At 40.0% G+C, this 24535-nt stretch overlaps 1 protein-coding gene across 1 annotated transcript in view; it reads left to right on the top strand.

Moving 5' to 3' along the window:
- The first annotated feature begins 1499 nt into the window (after positions 1 to 1499).
- The window catches only part of LOC143289937 (uncharacterized), a 45033-nt gene continuing 21997 nt past the window's right edge, over positions 1500 to 24535 (top strand). The window contains exons 1-13 of the mRNA XM_076599240.1: positions 1500 to 1694; positions 4034 to 4152; positions 6052 to 6105; positions 6938 to 7103; positions 7568 to 7745; positions 9055 to 9266; positions 9563 to 9663; positions 10138 to 10272; positions 10601 to 10723; positions 11730 to 11868; positions 12366 to 12428; positions 13014 to 13154; positions 13423 to 13580. Coding sequence (XP_076455355.1) covers positions 1500 to 1694; positions 4034 to 4152; positions 6052 to 6105; positions 6938 to 7103; positions 7568 to 7745; positions 9055 to 9266; positions 9563 to 9663; positions 10138 to 10272; positions 10601 to 10723; positions 11730 to 11868; positions 12366 to 12428; positions 13014 to 13154; positions 13423 to 13580 — 1784 coding nt within the window. The remainder of the gene's footprint in view (positions 1695 to 4033; positions 4153 to 6051; positions 6106 to 6937; positions 7104 to 7567; positions 7746 to 9054; positions 9267 to 9562; positions 9664 to 10137; positions 10273 to 10600; positions 10724 to 11729; positions 11869 to 12365; positions 12429 to 13013; positions 13155 to 13422; positions 13581 to 24535) is intronic.

The following is a 24535-nucleotide window of genomic DNA, read 5'->3' on the forward strand; positions in this document are numbered from 1 at the left end:
AACATCCTGCGATAACCACCGTGGAATCTCTCTCCTCTGCATCGTTGGCAAGATCTTCGCCCACATCATACTGAACAGACTGGTTGACCATGTTTCCAACACAGTCAGCCCTGAAGCACAGCGCGGCTTCTGCCCAGGCAGGGGAACATGTGACATAGTGTTTGCCGTAAGCCAGATGCAAGAGAAGTGCCATGAGCAGAACAAGGAGCTCCACATGGTCTTTGTAGACCTGACTAAGGCCTTCGACACGGTGAACCGCCATGGTCTGTGGAAGATCCTCCTAAAGTTCAGCTGCCCAGACAGCCTAATCCAGCTGATTGCGTCTTTCTACGATGGCATGCAGGCGAGAGTACAGGAAAGTACTGACATGTCGGATCCGTTCCCTGTGGTAAATGGAGTGAAACAGGGCTGCGTCCTGGCACCCACACTGTTCTCTATTCTCTTCTCTGCCATGCTGATTGACGCCTTCCAAGACTGTGACCGGGGCATCTAGATGCGCACAGATGGCAAATTTTTCAACTTGCGGTGACCCCATGCCAGGTCCAGGGTGTTTGAGGCACTGTTCAGAGAGTTCCTCTTCGTTGATGACTGCGCGCTTGCTGCACACACCCATGAGGACATGCAGTTCATTATGGACAGGTTCTCAACCTCCTGCAGGCGATTTGGACTCACCATCAGCCTCAGCAAGACCAAGTCCATATACCAACCAGCTTGCTCACAGAACGCCAGTGCCTGCCCCCTCCCCACCTGCAATCAAGATCGATGACACAGAGATCAAGTCAGTTGACAAGTTTTGCTACCTGGGCAGCACCCTATGAAGCAATGGAGCCCTTGATGCAGAAGTGACGCTGCACATCGCCAGGCTGTGGAACAACAAAGGCATCAGGCTCAGCACCAAAATCAAAACCTACAGAGCTGTTGTGCTGACCACCTTGTTGTACTGCTGTGAAACATGGACGACGTATCACCGTCACATTCAACAACTTGAGCAGTTTCACCAGAGATGCCTACGAAAGATCCTTGGCATAAAATGGCAAGACAGGGTCTCCAACCTCCAGGTCTTAGAGAGGAGCGGCCTGCCCAGCATCGAAAGCCTGCTGATCCAGTGCCAGCTACGCTGGACAGGACACATTGTCTGCATGACAGACAGCAGGATCCCGAAGATGCTTTTGTATGGCCAGCTGAAGGAAGGCCACCGTGAACTTGAAAGACCCTGCAAGCGCTTCAAGGACACCTTAAAGACCTCTTCTCCCATATTAGGACACACACTGACAGATAAGCCTGCCTGCCTACTCATCCGTCGGACTGACGGGAGACTCCATCATCTCATTGGTTGGCTGGTTGGTTAATTAGTCGCGCATCTAGTTAGCTGGTTAGTCATTCAGTTATCAGATGAAAAGTGCTTACTCAATCACCTTGGTCAGTTCGTCAGTCATGTTTGTTTATTTGTATGTTTTTCACTTATTTGTTGATTGGAAACCAGTCTCTATCTGGCACAGATGCCGCTGCCCAAGCTGCCAGTGCCCGAGGTGAAGGACACGATGAACAAATACCTGACTGTGCTCAGCACTGTCATCAGCCCGCACGAGCTGAATGTGACTAAAAAGCACGTGCAACAATTCATGACCCCTGGGGGCTGGGGAGATAAACTGCAGTACTATCTGCTGCAACGACGGAGTGAAACAGACAACTGGGTAAGTGTGTGTGTGTGTGTGTGTGTGTGTGTGTGTGTAGATGGGTGAGTGGATGGATGTGCGCGTGTGTGGATGTGTGTGTGAACATTGCCATGATTTAAAAAAAAAAAAAAGTTATTTTTCTTTTCTAAGGGCAGAATTCAACAATTCAACAGCAATGGATACAGGAAGAGAAGACAAATAGACCAAATGAAAGAAGATTGAATCATACCTTTAATGTTGTAATTTAGCCAGCAAACATTGTGGCTCTTATTAACCAGAAAGCTTGGGTGGCCAGTGCGTGTCACAGAGAACACAATGTTGAACTTTCTGTTTTCATTCAAAAGGACACGAAAAAAAAAAGATGAAAATGGGGAGGATAACAAATATATCTTTAATGGTTTCTATTGTGCTCATTCTAAAAAGAAAAAAGAGGGAAAGAGAAACATTCCAAATGTTTCCAGTTGTCGTTTGTGGTTTTTGCAGAAAGATATTCTGAACTTTTTGATACCATTAACTCTCACACAAAATAAATATGGACATACTAGTTTGAAGTTTTGACATTCATCCCAGGTCTCTGTATTCCACGTTTTGCACAGATGGTGTTGTTATTCGATTTCACTAACTTTCATCCTTCGTTTCCTTTGTACATTTCATGTCAAATATTTCCATTGTCCCTTTTACACGTCATATGAGTGGTTCTTTTCCCTTTTTTTCTTCGACCCCTATTTGCTTTTAAACAACATAAGAGAAAATGGTGGATAAAAAGTTTTTCATGTACTACGGGCCCTGTAAATGAGCATATTAAACAACATGAGAGAAAACGGTGTGTAAAATGATTTTCATGTATGACCGACCTTGTAAATGAGAAACTTTCCACCTGCCATCAACTGTTACCTAAAAAACCAAATCTTCGAATTGTTGTATATCATGTTTCTTCCAGTCAAGAAGCCTATAATTTCAATGTACGAGGGTCATTCAATAAATAAGGTGAATTTTTCGGTATGAGGACTTCTAATACAGATAGAAGCTTACTTTTTTTTTCAACGTAGTCTCCCAGCACTGTCACACACTTTTCCCATCTGTGCACAAGCTTCCGTATTCCCTCAGCGTAAAAATCTTTGGACTGATGTCTCAGCCAGTCGCTCACAACACTTTTGACTTCATCGTCACTTTCAAAGTTCGTGCCTCTCGTGAACGCTTTCAAGGGACCAAACAGGTGAAAGTCTGAAGGGGCAAGGTCTGGGCTGTAAGGGGGATGAGGGAGCAGTTCCCAGCCCAGCTCGTTGATGGTCTGCACCGTTCGGGCTGCTGTGTGAGGCCTTGCGTTGTCATGATGCAAGATGACTCCTTCTGACTGATGACCCCTGCGTTTGTTCTTTATGTCTTTCTTGACCTGCCTCAGCAGTTCACAGTAGGTGGCACTGTTCACAGTGCTTCCTTTCTCAAGGAATGAAATGGTGATTGGGCCTTGCATATCCCAAAAAACGGTGAGCATCACCTTCCTCGTGGACCGCTGGGACTTGAACTTCTTCTTCACTGGAGAGCCTACGTGCTTCCACTCCATGGACTGCCGTTTGGACTCAGGCTCATAGTGCCAAACCCATGTCTCGTCACATGTGACCACCTTCTTCAGAAACTCATCACCATCCTTCTCATAGCGGCAGAGACACTGCTGGGACAACTCGACCCTCCTCTGTTTGTGCTCTGGAGTAAGCATCTTTGGCACCCACCGGCAGCTGACCTTCGAGTAGCCAAGGTCATCATGGACAATTTTGTGTGCTGTCCCAACAGATAAGCTCAAAGTCCTTGCAATGTCATCCACTTTCACCCTTCTGTCAGACTGAATGAGGTCATTGACTGATTCGATCACCTCAGGAGACCTCACTTCTGTAGGCCTTCCAGGCCTGTCTTCATCCTCAACACTGCTCCGTCCTTCTTTAAACAATTTAGCCCACTTGTAGACATTTTTTCGGCTGAAACATGTGGCACCATACACAGTTGACATTCTCCTATGAATTTCAACTGGTTTGCACCCTTCAGCAAAAAGTAAGCTTCTATCTGTATTAGAAGTCCTTATATCGAAAAATTCACCTTATTTATTGAATGACCCTCGTAATTGAAGATGTATTAGTTAACACCATTTTTATGGATTATGCTTCCTGCAAAGGAGAGACCTCTAAAAATGTTGATTCTTCGTTTCGGGCCTCAGACCAGTTACTACACAAACCATTCTTATGTTCAACTTCAACTTTCCATTGACTCTAAGTTGAAAACAAAAACACAAAATTACACCTTTGAAATTATAAGCATTGCGCTTCTTATACACAGAATTGCATTTTTTAATGTTTGTGTTTCAGGCATCTGAGTGGTGGTTACGGACCATGTATCTTGATAATCGATTACCGCTCCCGTTTAATTCTAGCCCAGCCAGCATTCTTTCCACTCAGCTTTTTTCTAGCAAAGAAGATTGCCTGCGGTAAGTTTGTCTCGTCCATACTCATTTTGTTGTGATATTGAAATTAGAAATTGAGATTAGAAATACAATAAATGAATGTGAGAGGACAGGTCTGAAATCTGAGGGGCGGTTGAACCCTTTGAAGACAGCAACTGGGAGGTCGTTTGGATCTTTCTTCTTCTTCTTTTTCTTTTTGTCAGTCGTTTGGAATGTTACATTTTCTCTTGAATCATCTTGATCATAGATAGTGTTTGTGTGTTGTTGTTTTATGAATTCACGGTGCATTGACATAATATTCCTTTTTTTTTCTTTTTTCTTTTTCTTCTTCTTCTTTTTTTTTTTTTTAATTTTCCAAAAACATGTATACAATACAGAGAATAGTATGAAACAAACAATATACAACGAACAGTAGCATCTTCCACTACAGAGAGAGAGATAAGACAAAATAAAACAAAACAGACTATAGCAAGGCAAAACAAATCTGTAACAACAACATCAACAGCAATAAAAACAACAACAAACAAACAAACAAACAAAAAAGGAAGATTTGTCCAATCATTCAATCAATCAATGTTTACACCTTACTGATTGTAGTAATCATGGTGATTTAAGATGACATTAATAGTAAATAGCCTGGACCAGTTGTAACATAGCAACAGCATCAAATGTGTCAACTATTACAGTAATGGTATCTAGGGTAAGACGAAAGTGAGTGGTGGCATTATAATGTCATAATAATAAGGAGCATGAGTATACCACTTATTGGAAAAGAAAGCTTGTAGTTGATCACATTGTAAAGACAACAGCAACCATAAAAGTTAAAAAACAACAACAAATAATACATATAAGAAATAAATAAGGACATGTTAGTACAAAGTAAGGACTGTTATACAGAATGGTAACTATGGAACATGCGAAATTATGATTAAGTAACAGTTTCCATAATTGGAAGGTAACTGTTCCACTTTGTACGGAAAGCATGATGGTTCATTAGTATATAAGATGCATGTTCTTCGATTTTGTATCTGTATCTGAGCTGTGTTTTAAATGCATTGAGTTGTGGTGGTTGTTTATTGAATTTGCATTTGTACAGAAAGTTTTTGGCAAGTAAAATAATAAAATCTAAAATTGTTATTAATATCAGTTTGGAAAGCAGTCCAAAATCTCTGCACAATCTCACATCTCCAAAAAAGGTGTTCAATGGTTTCTGGATGTGATCCACAGAAGCTACATTTATCATTATGAGAGATATTCATCTGTTTCAGTGATTTGTTTGTTGCAATAATCCTATGAACTATTCTTATTTGAAACCATTTTAAGTTAACGTCACTTATTTTGTGTATTTTGTGAAATGTCTGTTTCCAATTAATGTTCAGTTGCAACAAATCGTTCCATTTCTTTCAGCATTTAGGGGTCGTATTGTTTTTAACTAGAGTATCGTAATAAACTTTTGTTCCTTTTTTCACTGAATATATCATTTGTCATTTTCTCATCTGCAAAGCAGTGTTATTATCAATTTTAATGTTTAGGTTTTTTTAATATAATTTCTAACTGACCTTATGCAACCATTTAAAGTAAGGACATAATATTCTTACAAATAAGAATACAAGGCAGGTGTGGAAACGCCGATTTTGTAAAGATACAGTAATAGAATGTATGTAAATGTAGACGAAGATTGACAAAGGTCATGATGTGTTGGTGATGGTTGTGGTACTGGTATGTGTGAATGTGTGTGTGTGTGTGTGTGTGTGTGTGTGTGCGCGCGCGCGCGCGCGTGCGCGCGTGTGTGTGCGCGCGCGTGTGTGAGTGTGTTAGTAAATAGGTAGAGAGAGAGAGGAATGGAGGGAGGGAGAGGGAGAGAGATATCGACACACAGAAAGAAAGACAGAACATCTCTGTCACTTTTTTTGTATGTTTCAGATTCGCAGCAAGGCTCTCGTTGGGAATAGTTGATTACACATTGATGATTGACAGGTGGGTACGCCAATGCACAGCCCGTACGTAGCTGACAGTGACTTCGCTTTGTAAACGCTCACACACAGACACACAGACACAGACAGACACACACACATACACACACAAACACACGTGCGCGCGCGCGTTATTAGTGTGGTGTCCAGTTGTATTAGGTGAGCTAGTAGGTTTTTAAGCAATGCAGCCATTAGTTTCAAGAGGTCATGTTTGCTGTAAGAAAAAGGTTTCTTCGTCTTCGGAAATCCAAGAAATTTGTTTCTTCGAAAAAGAAAATCACCCTATTCAAGGTTGTATTAGCGGGTAAGATTGCTGCTGTTTTTTTCTTGGTTTTTTTTTTTTCTTTTTCTTGTTTTCTTTAATGTATTAGACATATTGATGGTGGCTTTTGCTTGATTTTTTTTTTATTTATAATTTTTTGGTTCGTATTCTGAAACAAACATCGATTAAAGATAATCCAGCTTCTCAGCGCTTTCAGGCTTTTATTTCTGTCAACAGTCCCGTTACACATATGACGTGTCTATGTTCTGCTCCAAGCCCGTTACGAAATGTAATCTTTTAATGAAATTGACTGATAAAGATAGTGTAATGCCAGCAAAGGCAGAAGTAGTCTTGTAGTCTAACATCGTATAAATTTCGAATACACCATCATGAAGATGCCTAATTCTAATATGTGGTGCTCTGTGGTGCTGCTTTAACCTCCTCTGTTAGAATTTTAAAATATCAGTTGACTTTTTGCATTACTTTCCACTTTCAGACACACTTTTATTAAACATTGTACAAGTTATTTGTATTGTTCTGTTAAAAATCGGTTGGTACCCTGTCCCTCTACCAGCGGGACCTTGCCTGTAGAGATGGCGGACAAGAATCAGCCAATGTGTATGGAACAGGACTACAGACTTTTCTCCAGCTACAGGAGACCTGGCATTCCCTCTGACCAGCTGATCACCCACCTGGGAACACAAAGACCGGCCTTCATGGTTGTGGCATGCAGAAATCAGGTCATTCTTTTCCTTTGAAACCGTCTACTTAGGCATGATCTCTTTGTCCACCACTGTCAAAACTGCATCCTATTCATACTGTTTGTGTGGGGGTGGGGTGGGGGATGGGTGGTGGTGGTGTGAGCATGCGAGTTGGACGAGATGTTACAGGATTTTTGTTTGCAGTGTGTGTAAATTGATTTACTCTATTATTTCGTCACTCATAGTTAACGAGTTTTTGCGAGTAATGCGCTTTGATATATTTTGAGAAAAGCGCTGAATAAGTGTTCATATTAACGATAAAAATAACACTGATAATATGACGATGATAATGATGATAGTATAATAATAATAATAATAATAAAAATAATTATCATCATTAGCATCATCACCATTGTCATCATCATTATTATGATGATGATGATTATTATTATTGTTATTATTGTTGCATGTATATTGATTACACCCAGTGTGCCGTGTTGCAGTTTTACAGAGTGGACGTGGAGCAGGACGGCGTGACGCTCAGTGAGGGAGAGCTGTTCTCACAGCTGTGCAAAGTGGTGTCAGCAGCAGATCGCCACGCGGCCGGGTCACCTCCGGTGGGGGTCCTCACGGCGATCGACCGGTCAGCGTGGGCTGAAGCCAGGGAAAGACTGGCCGCAGGTTTGACAATAACATGACCAAGAGATACACGGTGTTGTTGATGTTTTTTGATGTTCATGATGATGATGAAAATGATGATATTGTTGTTGTTGTTGTTTTAAAAGAAGAAAAGTAAATTTCAGATAGTTATGTCTAGAAAACAACCAAAAGCATGTTACATATAAGATTATTTTCAATGATACCAAAGATATGGAAATTCATTTGAAATATAAGTTTCCAACTGTATTATATCTGTCAACAGATGTGATTCTGTATTCATGTCATAGTTTTGTTGTTTCTAACTCAACCTGTGTGTTATAATGAGAATGTTAATACATAAACTTCTGCAGAAAACGAAACTGAATCTAAGCTTTGTTAATTTTTTTTTTAATGAAGCTAACCGCGGCAGGTGTGGACATAACACACGCTGCGAGCTGAACCCCTGCCACTGTTCTCAATGTGGCCAGATGATAAACAAAGAACACATTCACCAAATTCCGGGCATGTGCTACAAAGTGACTCTACAGCTGTACTTGACTGTCTCTGAATCTGTCAGGTGTAAGGGAGAGGAGGTTGGGGGGGAGGGTGAGGGAGTATCGGGAATGGGGAGTATCTGTATCAACACACTCCCAACCACATAACATGTCGAGAACAGACGGCAATGAAAAGTATATGCTGTGACCGATCCAGCGCCATGCATTCTTCACAGAGCTGTGGACTGCAAAAGAGAATGTCGTTCCAGACGGTGCCCACGCTCCACGATTCAACACCGACAGGCGCGGATCCATTGTTTTATGAGACAGAGGCAGCAACAAGAGATTCGCATTAGTTGTGGTGGCACATAAATGTACATGAATTGGTCAATATTACTATTATGTTGTGTTGTATTGCATTACATTACATTGTTTTGTATTATGTTGCGTTGTTTTGTATTACATTTTGTCACAACAGATTTCTCTGTGTGAAATTCGGGCTGCTCTTCCCAGGGAGAGCACTCCGCTACAGTACAGAGCCACCCAGGTTTTCCTGCCTGCACGTGTCACATTATTAGTTTTCCTTCAAAGTGGATTTTTGTACATAATTTTGCAACTGACAACCTTTTTGTTGCCATGGGTTCTTTTATGTGCGCTAAGTGCATGCTACATACAGGTCCTCAGTTTATCGTTTAACCTAATGGCTAGCTGTCAGACCAACACTCAATGTCTAGTGGAGGGGGAGAAAATGCTGGCGAGTGGGATTCGAGCCTGTGCGCTCAGATTCTCTCACTTCATAGGCAGACGCGTTGCCACTAGACCACCAGACCACATACTTTTCTCTTTTATGTCATCAGCTGGCGAGAATAGTAGCCACCTGGACACAATTGAAAACTCGCTGTTCATACTGTGCCTGGACACACCAGTAAAACGATCCTCCTCATCGTCAGCAAGGGAGGGGGTGAACGAGAAAGAAGAGGAGGAGTTGACAAACCTGGCACAGTATGCTTTGCATGGCCAAGGCACTGACTTCAATTCGTGCAACCGCTGGTTTGACAAACCAATGCAGGTCAGTCAGTAGTGTGTGTGTGTGTGTGTGTGTCTGTGTGTCTGTGTGTCTGTGTGAGTGTGGGAGGGGTGTGGGTGGGTGTTGTTTCAGGTGACCAAAGAAGGATGGTCAAAAGGTTAAACAAGCAAATGAATGAAAGGGAAAAAAAGAACCAAACGAAACAGTGAACAAATGGAACCAATAAATGAACTAAGGAACAAACGAATGCACCAACAGACAAACGAATGAACAACCATCGAGCAATTAAAAAAACCGAGTGTGTGCATGACACCATGACACCTGATATGTGTGTGCAGTGGATTCTGTCTGAAGACGGCACTTTTGTTGGGGTCGGAGAACACTCTGCGTCAGAGGGAAGACCACAGTTGGTGGCCGCGAATTACGCCTTCACCAAAACGTAATTTTGTTTCATTCACACATTCATTAATTCGTTTATTCACTCACGTTGTTCACATCCAAAGAGGAGGCACTCATGCGAAAATCCACGAATCAAATAAAGTCTGTCCATTCGTTCGTTCGTTCTTCTGCTCGTTCGTTTGTTTGTTCATTTGTTCTATGTGACGGGATGCGTTCTCAAACAAACCATGAAAAAAATATATTGTTGTTTTGTAAAAAGTCAGTCTTTTCATTGTTCGTTTAGTGTGAAGGGTACATTTTACAGAGTCACGCAATGTGAACAAAGTGTACGTGTTGTTGTGTGTGTAATCAAAAGATATCACTCCTGTTGAGAATGTCTGCTGCGTGGGGATATTGGTTGAGACAAGCCTTTATAAAGCCTCAGCATTCTTCCATGGCAAGAAGGTCAAGTTTACTTTTTAGAAGATACTGTAGTCTCTTGTTATTCTGACTGCTGAGATACTGTGATAAACAGCCTCAGTTCTCACCCGACATGTGAGCGGAACGAAGGACAGGATCCACGCTGTCTGGCAGAACCAGTGTGGCTGAAATGGACCACGACCTCTGAGATAGAGTCTGACATTGCACGTGCTAAAGAGGAGGTGGACCGGTAAGGGCAAACACACACATACACACACACACACACACACACACACACACACGCACGCACGCACGCACACAGACGCACACAGACACACCCACACACACACACAGACACCCCCCCCCACACACACACACACTTATACGAACGCACACAGACGCACACCATGTTTTGAACGTGTTTAGACGGAATGAAAGAGACAATAAAATATGTTGACACAAAAACGTTCAGACGAACGTCTCCTCCACAATATTTGCATAGTCGCTCCTAAAAACAAAAACATACAAACGACAGCAGCAACTTAAAATGTACTTACGAATCTCCTTCATGTCTTCAGAAATGTACAGAGGCCAGGTCTGTGCGGAAGGCGATTTAACGAGTTTGGTCGGGAATTTCCCAAAAGTCAAGGCATCAGCCCAGACACCTTTCTACAGCTAGCTATCCAAATGGCATACTACAGGTCAGTCACATCAGTTTTATGATCTTAAACTACAGAACACTGTGTAACTCTTCTCGCATTTCAACAGTTTAGCTTGCCTCACTTTATTCTATATCAGCAGAGTCATGATAATTAGTATATACCAACAGGGTCACGATAATTAGTCTTTATTAACAGGATTACAATAATTAGTCTGTATCAACAGCTTCACTAAAATTAGCCTATGCCAGCAGCATGATTAATCTACATCAGGAGGATCGCGATAATTTAAGCCAATTTTTTCGGTTCAGCACGACATTTCAGCACTTCTCGACTGTGTTATAGCATAGTAGCCCTTCTCAGTTAAATGACAGTCGTGTTCTGACTCTTCTCGGCCAAATCACAACACTTTCCTCCGCAGTAAGATCACAATGCTTTAGCTTTTCTGTTAACCAAGTCAAATCAGCATCAGCTTCATCAAAACGCTTCACTTCACCCCTCACCCCCCTCACACTTTATCCCTTCTCGGAGTGATCACAACACTATTGCCCTCTTCAGTGAAACACTTTGATGAATGACATGAACGGCGGGCGCGGAGTGAGAGAACTTCCAAGAAATAAAAAGTACGGTAGCCTCCAGAAGGCCTAATTACAATTGAATGGAAACACGAAAGTAAGGTGAAACATGACCTTTCTCAGCAAAGTCATAACATTTCATCCCTTCTCAGCAAAGCCAACATATCTCAGCCCTTCTAAGCAGAGTCACCATGTCCCAGCCCTTCTCAGCAAAGTCACAACACTTCTGTCCTATTCGTATCCAAATTGCTGCTAATACAAATTTAAAAACAACAACAAAAGCAACCGTTGTTCTGATTGGTTTCTGGTGCGCGTCAGACTGCAGCATTAGATAAAAAAATTAAAAAAATGACGCAAGATTTCTGACTGGAAGGAAATGATGTAGCATTTCCTATTGGCTTCTAATGCCTAAACCTGCCGCAGTCATTCAAAGAAAAATGATTCAGTGTTTCTGCTGGTTTCTGTTGTGTCAGAATGCATGGCCGGATGGCAATGACGTACGAGAGCGCCACCTTACGTCGGTTCAGACAGGGTCGTGAAGACAACATCCGGATCAACTCACCAGCTGTGCTAACATGGATCCAAGCCATGTGCGGGGAGATACACACATCTGTGAGTAGGCTTACGCTCGAAAGGAAACTTGACGATAATCACTTTGGAATAATATTTTCTGCATGCGCTCTGATGGAAAATAAGGATAGATCAATGGATAAAGATGCCGTTGCACGTCGCTACATCAAAATTATAATTATAAACGGGTGGCAGAACAATTTTTATGTTGTCGATTGTCAGTCTTATGACGGACATTAAGGTCTAGGGAACAGGAACGAATTTAGGAATAAGCAACATTGGTAGTAGTATACCTAGTAGTAGTAGTAGTAGTAGTAGTAGTAGTAGTAGTAGTAGTAGTAGCAGCAGCAGCGGCAACAACTTCAGCAATAGTGGTAGGTAGACTGAGCAGTCACAGCAGCAGCAGAAGTGGAGAAGTAACAAATACTGTTGCAGGGTTTGTCATTACCCTCGAAGTAGCCGTATTTGCTAAGAATGCACACGCAAAAAGGCACAGCGTCATGAATCTCCTTTGAAAAGTGTTATTTCTCATCTTTCAGGAAGCAGAAAAGTTTGCTTTGTTTGAAGCAGCTTGTGACTGGAAGGAGAAATACAAAAATGACGTAAGTTCGTTTGTCTCTTTCTTTTCTTTTCTTTTCCTTCTTTCGTTCTCAGTAAAGTGAAGATACTGTGAAACTTTAATTTTTTTAAACTGAATTTTTAAAAAGTTCCATTCTTGTCACCAACAGTGTGCATGTGTGTGTGTGTGTGTGTGTGTGTGTGTGTGTGTGTGTGTGTGTGTCCTGAAAGAGCGAAAGAGAGAGATAATGAATGAATGAATGAATGAATGATTTATTCATATAAGGACATAGCCCCACATAAATGGGGAACACTGAATACAACAATACAGTATACGTTATGAAGTCATAACAGACAGTGAAAGAGAGAGTGAGAGGGACAGAGACAGAGGGAGAGAGTAACGAATTCAAGGGGAATAAATGAAGGCAACCAACCATCCTGTGTGGAACTAACTTTGCAAATAATAAAGGGGAACACGGAATTATAATACAGTATACATTCTGAAGTCATAACAGACAGAGACAGACAGACAGACAGAGTAAAAAAAAATTGGAGGGAAATAGATGAAGGCAAATAACAATCCTGTGTGGAAATAACTGCAAATAACTTATGAGTTGATCTTTTTTCAGGTTGTTGCAGGCTATGGTACGGACTGTCACCTGATTGGTCTACGAGAGGCGGCACGTGAACTGAACGTGTTGGACTCTATCCCGCTCTTCTCCGACCCTTCTTTCCAGAAAGCTTTCTACTTCCCTCTGTCCACAAGTCAGGTGAGTCTAGCTTGGAAGCAATAACTTGTCTACAATCTGACCCAGCAAGATCCGAAACAGCCCAACTCAAGAAATAATGTACTCAGGATTTGCAAATCTGGTACTAATGAATCAGTCCAAACCTGCCATCAGAAACCCTTGTCTTGCCAGTGGTTAGCGCTCGTTCGTTCTTTTATTCGCAATTATATTTTTCTTTCCTTTCTTTCCTTCAAAGACTAAACACAAATCCACCCGGATGCACTGTGCATACCAATGTGTTTGTGGACAGGTTCCAAACATCTTCAAAAGCTTCGGTTTCTTCGCGCCCCTCACTCCAGATGGATACGGCGTGGGCTACAAACTGTTCCCAGACTGCGTGATTCTCTGCGTCACTTCTTACAACGACTGCGAAGACACCGACTGTCGCGAGTTCACGACATGTCTTGAGTCCTGTCTGCTGGAAATGCGTGACTTTTGTCTGTTGAAGAACTGAAAGACAGTGACGGAGGAAAACAGTAAATGATAACATATCTGATTCCTAAGGCGATCTGTATCTGTGATTGTCGCCTGTCAAAATGTGTGCCAGACGAATGAAAAGCAAACCCATCACAACGTGCATCCTTAGTGTCTTTGCTTCAAGTTGTTGAACCTTGCGACGGAGCACTACTCTGACGTTGGAATTCGTTTCATTAAAAGTTTCCACGTTCCTCCCGGACGGAAAGAGAATTAACTTCTATAGCATTTCCGGCTGTGTCTACACATATAAACTTGGAAGGAAAATCAAGGATGACAGATTACAAACTCAAAATAAAACAGGAGCACTTGTCATTCAGTCAAAGCACTCATTTTCTGACTTGCCTAAGCATTCATATATCCTGGTAGGAACCTCAGACATACCTTTCACTGCATCCGCACGCAATTTAGGGTACATGCTTTCAGCTGACATGACACTTGACATGCACATCAACCAGATATATAAGTCAGCATATGCAGCACTCCAAGAAATCAGCTCCATTCGCCACAATGGCATTGGTTTGTTCTTTTGTTCTATCCAGATTAGATTATGGAAATGCTCTTCTTGCTTTCTGCCCCAAACTCTCAAAAAGTTCAAAACTGTCCAGCACGACTCGCGCTCAAGGCGAAGAAACGTCAACACATTACTCCCCTACTGGCTTCCCTTCACTGGCTCCGCATTCAAGAACGAATACAATACAAACTCTCAGTCCTTTGTCACAATTTCTTCACTGATTCCTGTCCTGCATATCTTTCAGATATACTTTCTGTCTATTCACCATCCAAGGATCTGCACAAAAACTTACGGTGAACGTTCCTTTTCCTTTGTTGCACTCAAAAAGTGGAATTCACTATCCTCACACATCCGTCACGCCCCAACACCTGCATTCAAGAGAGCACTCAAAACAAATCTTTCGAAACTGTATTTTACTCAGCATATTATGCTTACTGTGATCTGATCACTGGATGTGCTCTTTGTGTTGACTTGTATGCATTTGCGATGATTTTGATGTAGTTTTGTGAAGCTTGATTCCTTGGTGTATATTTTGACTATGGTGAATGTGATGTGTTTTATTTTGCTGTGATTTGGGCCTATGTGATATGAGACTGTGGTATTGCCTGTGCTGATTTACATATTTTTTTTGGTGTCACTTAGTCAGAAATATGTATATTTAGTCAGAAATATGTATATTTTAGCCAATTTGATGCACGACTGCTGATTTTTTTGCACAAACGTTTACATCACTTATTATAAAATTGGTCTATTTTATTGTAAAGTGTGGTGAGCCCCATCTGAGATGAGGCACTGTGGTATGTAAGCCTGCATATTATCATTCTTCTTCTTCTTCATCATCATCATCTTCTTGTTAATGATATTGTTATGATTATAAAAGCGGTCGAATTCAGGATATATCCCGCGTTTTTCTGCATCAATATGAGTCTGTAAGCTCCCTGGGTTATTCTTCATTCTTCTGAATACTCACATTCTGTGTCCTTACTCTGTACCCTTTGTATTGTGATTTGTGTTGCTGACATTTTAATTATGAAATACCACTTAAAAAAGAACAATAAACAAATGAACAACCGACTTGGCGTATGAACGAATGAATGACTGGATAAATGAATGAAGCAAAGAACGAAGGAAACAGAAACGAAAGAAAGAAAGAATCATAAGAGAAATAATGAACAATGATGAACAAATGAACAAATGTTTTATTGAGGGTAACTGGATAAGCTGGAAGCTTCTTTACACCATGCCCTCCCTCACACACAAGCACACACACCCACTCACATGCAAAAAAAAAAAAAAAAAAAAAAAAAAAAGTGAAAGAAAAAAGAAAATCGGTACGGACACTCGGTGTAGACGGTAACAACAACAACAACAACTACAACAACAAGAGTTAATCACGAAACATAAAAAAAAAAAAAAAAAAAAAAAAAAAAAAAAAGCATGGAATATAACTCACACACACACACACACACACACACACAAACACGCACGCACGCACCAGCTTACGCACGCATGTATACACGGACTGATATACACTAATCTTCTGAGCTCCTTTCCCTGTTCACATTGTCAGAGAGCAACGAAAAAAATGTTATTGTGTAGAAGCTCTCTCAAGAAGATCAAACAAAATACGGAATATAAGAATTATTTATAATTGATTCATGAGATATTTTTGGTACTCCTTTTTGAATGATCCCAAGGTGGATTTATTTTTCAAATAGTCGGGAATTTCATTCCATAGTTTACCACCAGAATACATGAGAGATGTCATGAAAAGGTTTGTTCTCGGACGAGGGATAGAAATGGTATTTTTGCCACGAACACTTTTTTCAGGAAATTTCCTCTGAAGGTAGGATGGTGCTAATTTCTTTTTAATTTTATACATAAAAACACCTTTATTAAAGATACATTTGAGATGGAAAGGAAGAATGTTTAGTTCTTTGTAGTCGTTAGTATAGACAGAAGATTTGAGGAGAATAATCTTGAGAGAACGTCTGTATATGCTTATGAGTGGTTTCAAGCAATTTTTACTTGCTAAGTCCCAGCATGTTGAGGCATAGTCGATGTCAGGTTGAATGTATGCGTGAAAAAATAACTTGCGGGTATGTTGATCAAGGAAATGTTTAATTCTGTTGAGCTGATATAATTTTTTCGATAGCTTTTTACATAAAGCAGAAACATGATTAGACCATGACAGGTTATTATCAATAGTAAGACCAAGTAATTTGTAAGAATTAACTACCCCCAGCTCACTGCCAAGTACCTTTGGTCCGAGTAATCTAGATTTGATGTTTTGGCGTTTCTGTCTGGTTGTCACTAGCATAAATTTTGATTTGTGTGGATGAATAGCCATGTGATTAATTTCGGTCCATTTTACGAGTTTATCAATATCACTCTGCAACTGAGTACATACGGCATCGACATTTGTGTCTTTTTTATGGAGGGTTGTGTCATCAGCGAAAAGTTCACAAGAAGATGAAACGAAAAGTGGAAGGTCATTTATATATATTGAAAATAAAACAGGCCCCAACACTGATCCCTGAGGAATTCCATAATTGATTGGCATAAGAGGGGATACTTTAGAATCTTGGAAGACAATTTGTTTCCTACTATTAAGAAAGGAAGATACAAGTTCGACAGATTCAGGGGATAATCCATACATGAGTAATTTTTTTGAGAGAAGATTGTGATCAATAGTATCAAAAGCTTTAGCAAAATCAATAAAAACAGACCCAGTAAATAAGTCGTTGTTTATGTTTAAATGCCATTCTTCTACGAGATTTGTTAGTGCGGTGTGACAGGAATGATTTTTTCTAAAGCCACTTTGATTGGGATGAAATAAATCATATTTGCTGAAATGTGCTTGAAGATAAAGTTTAATATGTTTTTCGAGGGGTTTGGATAATGTGGATAATATTGATATAGGCCTATAGTTAGCAGGGTCAGATGGATCACCAGCTTTAAAGACAGGGAACACTTTAGCATTTTTAAAAGATTGAGGGTAGGAGGATTTATCAATGCAGAGGTTATATATGTATGTAATGTGTTCAGAGATAATAGGTGCTGAAATTTTTAATATTTTACTATCTATACCATCCAAACCTCGGGATCTGGACTGTTTTAATGAAGATAATTCCTTGAACACGTCATGTACGCTAATATATGTTAGATAAAGGTTAGGTTGTATGTGTTTAGTATCACAGAAACATTTTAGTAACTGCAAGTCATTGGACTGTGTGTTATCAACCTTAACAATTCTTTCGGCGATAGTAGTAAAATGTTTATTTAGGATTTCAGGAGATAGTTCATTTCCAGTAGTAGAAGTTGAATTTTTCCTCGACAGTTGGTTGATAGCTTTCCAGATGGATTTTGAATCCTTTTTATTTATTATCAAGTCACTGAAATATTTCTTTTGGGCAGCCCGTTTCATTGCAGTTACTTTGTTTCTCTGTTTCTTAAATTTATCATCTTTTCCTGTAGTTTTCAGTAACAGATCACGATACTCTATTTCTAATTTAATATCTTCAGTTAACCAAGAAGGCTTTTCTTCATGTTTGACACGTTTAGTCCTTAAGGGAGCATGCTTGTTAAAGACAGAAAGAAAGTTACTATACCAAGTTGCAAGAGCACTATCAGGATCAGTACACTGGTAAACATTAGAAAAATCAACCATACATAAATCTGACAGAAATCCCTCTGCATCAAACTTTTTGTAGCTGCGGAACGATATATACTTGTGACTGCACCTGGGGATTTTTATTCCTTTCTTTGACCATGTTACACAAACAGGAAAGTGATCGCTAAGGCCGAATACGGGAACAGATGTTTCTACAACACTACTAGGGTTAGTTACATAAATGTGATCAATTAACGTTTCTGAGAGCAGCGTCTTTCTTGTTGGGGTATTTACAATCTGTGTTAAGTTGTATGATTCAAAAGTGCGTCTCCATTTATCCTGTGGTTTTAACAAATCTATATTAAAATCACCTAGCACAATACTTCTGTGGAATAGTTCAAAGCATCTTCCATCATCAGCTCAAAGCGATCATGCCATTCAACCCGTTCTTCGGGGTTTCTGTAAAGAAAACACACAAGGATTGGCTTTGTCCCTTTGAAATGAATCTCTAACCAAATACACTCTATTCTATATTGATCAAAACAACTAACATGTTTATAATTAACTGACTGATGAACATAGGCAACTAATCCTGTTTCTAGTTTTAATGTGGCATCTCGCCTGATGAGATGGTATCCAGGAGCGGCTATAACATTATCAGAAACTAAATCAGATAATCGTGATTCAGAGAAGCCAAAAGTGTGAAAACAATCGCCAGAATTTGATAAAATGGAAGGAATGTCTGACATCTTGTTCAACATATGACAAGTATTCAGATAACCAATTTTAAATCCAGATTTTGTCAACCACCTCTGGGTAGTGGGGCATTTCTCCATGTTCAAGTAATATGCTCGCAGGGAATAAAGGAAGGAAAGAAAACAGAAGATAGAAAGACGAAGAAAACGTGTAGCTGCTTCATCAGGATCGGTGTCATCTGCTCACGAAGCCTTCCACCCGTTCTTCTCTTGTCGCGTCCACAGCACATAATTATTTTTGTTTCATCTTGTTTTGTTTTGATTCTTTCAAATCAAGGGATGCAACACTCAGCCAGACTGTGTTTTATCAAAACTCATGTTAACGTTGGTCATAAGTCAGTTAGGACTGACATTTTCACACATATTTCAGGCTATACCACACTTCTGGCGTTGACCATTAATTTTGGTCATGAAGGAATGTTGAAAAACTAAACCTTCCAACCTGAGGGATATATATATATCTATCTATCTATCTATATATATATATATATATATATATATATATATATATATATAATATGTGTGTGTGTGTGTGTAGTTGTCGCTGGAAGTTTGTTTATTTGGGTGTTTCCTTCTTTTTCATATGCTTGTGCTTTCATTTTTCTCCAGTGAGCGTGTCTGAGTGCGTGCATGTGTTCCCGAATTGCACGCATGGTTGGATGTGTTCACGTTGTGCGTGAGAGGCAGAGTAGCTGTCGGGTAGGTGGCACCCAGTTGGATGCCCAGTCGAGTGGAGCCATAGTTTGGGCCTCCTGGTTGATTAAAACACTCATGTGTTTGAGGACTCTTATGACCCAAGTTTGGGTTGTGGGTTGTTTTGTTCGTAAATGTAACCACGAGGGGAAGAACAAGTATTCCATGTAAATACTCTGTTTTGAATATTTTTTTCTCGGTATCAAAATTTCCGTTCCTATATACTGAAAACATTTTTGTATGAAAGGGAGGGGTTTCAGAAAGGAATCCAAGACTTTACTTTTATTATTTGTCACTTGTTTTGTTGTTTTCTTTCAACTGTGGCATATTCAGTATTTTTGGTTTTGTTTTCCTCAATGTATTCCTTAGTGAAATATGCTGTTAAGATAATAGAAGACAAAATAAGGTGTTGTGATAGTCTGTGAATCTAAATCGTTTTTCTTAAGCTGCAGTGTAGGTCAGCCATACGAAGGAGGTTATTCCAGCTTTGTAATTTGTTGCTCTTACTTGTATTTTATAATTTGAATATGTGTTAGTATGTGCTGGAATTATAAGACCAGCATATAATGCTGGCCTTTTAGGCCTCTATTCGTTTCTCCCTCCCCAAGTCTGCCCGCTGTTCCCTCTCTTGATTTGGCGAGGTGTGCCTCTGGTGGACGACGCAGGACTGCCGTTGACTGTAAATTCCCCAAGTTTCCGTCTTTTTCCCCTTTTCCTCCATTCCTTTCTCCTTTCCCCAATCTGCTGATAGCCCCCCCCCCTCCCCCCGCCCCATCTCTCTGTTCGGCAAGGCGTCTCTCCACGGGAAGAACAACACAGAATGAATTTTCTTTAATGAGGGAAGTGGAATAAGCAAGGACATGGTGTTTTTTTTCATCCAGCCCTCAGGGCAAAGAAAATCAGCAAGCAAAATTTTGCTTGTTGATGATAATGATAATAATAATAATAATCATAAAAAAGATCCAAGACCCCAGTTTTCCCTTTGTTACCCTCTATCCCTCCATCCAGATTCCCACCCCTCTGGCCAAGAATCCTTTTTCCCTGTGTGCCGCTTTCCAAGTGTGGGAGAAAAGGACACTTCTAAAGTTGCCAAGGTGTTGCCGTAAAAGCGTCAACAATCAAGACGAAAGACTTGGAACAGCTATGCTTTTGTTGTTTTGTGTGTGTTTAATTTGACTGTCATCGTTTATTGTTTTCGCATCAAACACTATTACATTAGCCATAGCTTTATTAGTATTATCGTAAAATACTATAATAAAACATTGCTAACTCCCTTGTTCCTGATTTCCTTTGTGTGAGAAGATAGGCCCTTTCTTATAAAGTAGGGCGTAACACACACACACACACACACACACACACACACACACACAGAGATATGTATATATATATATATATATATATATATATATGTGTGTGTGTATATATATATACATATATATATATATATATATATATATATATATATATATATATATATATATATATATTACAATGAATAAACAAACAATAATGAAAATACTCAGTGTCCATTACAGGTTTTCTTCGGTCAGAAAACTTATCCAATGAATGGCCTCCTTGTGCTGTACTACTACTACTTCAATTACTACTGGATACTTATATACCTATAGCACACTATCAAGAAATCTGCTATGGGTGTTTTACAAAACACGTGTTTGTTTTTTTACATAATATATTACATCAATGTTATGCAGATACATAAAATTGTAACTAACAAACTACACAGAAGACAGACAGACAGACAGACAGACACACACACACACACACACACACACACACACACACACACACACACACACACACACACACACACAATACATATATACATTTAAACATACATTCTCACATACACCCCCACCCCTCCGCACACACACGTACATCACCTTCACCTTCACCTCTCCCGTAGTCTGGGTTCAGACCGTTGGGGCACCGCTGCTGACCTGACCACCACCCCTCTCCACTCTTCACGGTTTTCTGATTTCCTCAGGGCGTCACCGAGCGTCAAGCCTGTCCACCCCCGGATGTTGTCTTCCCATCTCTTCTTCTGCCGTCCTCTCCTTCTGCCTCCTTGTACGGTGCCTTGCAGGAACGTTTTGGCAAGACCAGATGATCGGGAGATGTGTCCATACCACCTAAGTTTGCGTTTCTTCACTATGGACAGAAGGTCTTCGTAGGGTCCAATACTTTGCTTGATTCTGTTCTTCACTTCCGTGTTAGTGATGTGGTCTCTGTAGGAGATGCCAAGTAGTCTACGAAAGCATCTCATCTCGACAGCTTGGATTCTTCTCTCGATGTCTGCAGTCAGGGTCCAAGTCTCGCAGGCGTAGAGCAATATTGATATAACCAGGGAACGCATCAGTCTGATTTTTGAGCTGAGAGCGATGTTTTTGTTGTTCCAGATGGTGTTCAGCTTGTTGAGTGCCGTTGTTGTTTGGGCAATTCTCGAGAGTACATACGTACATACGCACACCCAAACACACACAGACGCACACACAGCCATGCCCGTGACTGAGCCGTAGGATGTAGATTTAGAACTTTCCATGTTGTACGTGTATTGTATCTGGCTTTGTGTTTAATGAATAAATGTTAACCCTTTCTGTGACTTAAGAAATATCCCACGTAGGTATATTTGGATGTTTAGATATTTCAATACGATAACGGCTGGGATTCTTGTTATATCTTTACAAGCAATGCAAGTTCTCAGACTTTTTCCGACACTCACGACTGGTCAAATATGAATACAAGATGTGATCTTCAGGGTTAAAGACTTTTGACAGTTAAATTGGATTTACAGTTATTCACATTAGATGTTTATTAAACATATTCACACAAAAATGTAGGCCTTTTTGTTTCCTTATGTCAAAAGTCTAAAAACTGCACACAAAACACATTTAAGAAATTTCATCGTGCTCAGTTATTCCGGACTTCCTTTCCATAACCCGCTCAGCACTTGAATACACACACACACACACACACACACACACACACACACACACACACACACACACACACACACACACACACACATATATATATATATATATATATATATATATATATATATATATATATATATATATATATATACTTAAGTGTCTTTTACCGTTCTCCACGAAATATTTTTTCATTCACATTTGACATATAATACTTCCGGAACTCTCCCAATAATAAGATTTTTTTTCCATTCACATTTGACATCTCATAATTCTTCCGAAACTGTCCCAACAATAAGATTTTTTTCATTCACATTTGACATCTCATAATACATCCGAAACTCTCCCAACAATAAGATTTTTTTCATCCACATTTGACATCTCATGATACTTTCGAAACTCTTCCAACACTAAGATTTTTTTTATTCAACAAAACGTACACGGCCGTCCGGCTAAGAGCGTAAAATTGTTTCTTTGGCAATGAAGTATCATTAACAAGGAGAAACAATTATAACTACTCAGTGTAACAATCAACATACTGATACGAAAGTTAACAGATTAGGCTCCATTCACTATCGAGGAATTTTTCTTTTCGGATGTACCAAATAAAAAACAACAACAAGAAAACAACAACCAAAAGACGTAGGGATCCTTTACCAGAGAGATACAGAGAGAGAGAGAGAGAGAGAGAGGCAGGTCGATGTTAGTCCTCACTTCAGTTAGCACATGTCACAGTTGTACATGTAATTACATTTATGGGCATTTCAGTAGGGATAACAAAGGAAATTAATGCCATTCCCAAAACGTCAAGCATTTTAAATGGAAACGAAATGGCAAACCAGGGACAGGGAAAACATGACAGAACCCCCGAACAGGGGGCGCTAAAGTAATTAGCTGAGTCACCGCCATCAAAAGTAGGTGGATTTTGTGTGTGTGTGTGTGTGTGTGTGTGTGTGTGTGTGTGTGTGTGTGTGTGTGTGTGTGTGTGTGTGTGTGTGTGTGTGTGTGTGTGTGTTTGCGCGTGTTGGTATGTATAAGATAAGATAAGATAAGATAAGAATAACTTTATTATCTCCAACTGGAGAAATTTGGTCAGGTGCATTATCACAACATAGACAAGTAAACAACATGGGGACCATAACTGTAAAAGCCAACAACAGCCCCAACAAATATTACGAAGATACAAACGTAAAAAATATCACGTACATCGTTTCATACATACATCCACACACTGCAGGTAATAACTAGTATTCTTAATGTAAAAACAGAAAGAATTAAGAAACATTATTTGAATATAATTATAAACATAGCCTACTATACTGCACATTGATTATAATAGACAGATAAGATAAGAATAAAGATGAATTGCGGAAAACCACAACCAGATAATCAGCACACACCCGCACCGCACCCCCCCCCCCCTTATCCCCCCCCCCCCCCCCCCCCCCACACACACACACACACACGCGGATAACTTGATCAAACAAGAGTAATAAACATATGTTCTCAAATAAAAGCATTTCACATATTCGCTTTTAAAAACATTGCAATTAATTATTACATCGTAATTATTAAACAGAAATATATTTAGAATATGGACGTTAGCATTAGACATATTCATTGTACATTCATCCTGCATATTGCACATTATTCTTCCTACATATTGCACATTCATTATAACCAATTGTCACGTTTTAAGCTCAGTAAACACACACACACACACACACACACACACACACACACACACACACACACACACACACACACACACATACACACACACACACCACAACTAGAACAAGGTACAGCCTATCATGCACGGACTTTCACACGTCTCACATGAGAGTGCGCGCGCGCACACACACACACACAGTTCTCAAGAATTTAAAAGGTGGATTGAACGTGGAATAAAAGTCTTCAGAGCTCTGGATTTCAACTTAAAAGTTCTGTAGCGTCGTCCTGATGGCAATAGCTCATAATACTTTGCTAAAATATGGGTGTCGTCAGTTGCTATCTGCCTGCTTTTTTTAACCACTCGACTTTCATACAGCTCTTGCATACTAGCTTGTTTCACTCCCACAATTTTACTGCATACACTCATGACATCGTTCAAAACACGCTTACTCCTCACTCCCAAACTTCCATACCAGCACATAAATGAAACTGTAAGCACAGACTCGATACAACATCGATAATAACTTTGAAGAATATTTGAATTTATACCAACATTTGTAAGCTTCTGTAAACAAAAAATTCTAGATTGACATTTCTTATGAATGGAATCAACATTTCTGTCAAAAGTCAGCTTATTGTCTAAGATGGTCCCTAAATATCTATATTCATTGACCCTCTCCACTGTTTGA

The sequence above is a fragment of the Babylonia areolata genome, chromosome 1 (genome assembly GCF_041734735.1).
Source record: "Babylonia areolata isolate BAREFJ2019XMU chromosome 1, ASM4173473v1, whole genome shotgun sequence".
In the NCBI taxonomy this organism is placed as follows: domain Eukaryota; kingdom Metazoa; phylum Mollusca; class Gastropoda; order Neogastropoda; family Buccinidae; genus Babylonia; species Babylonia areolata.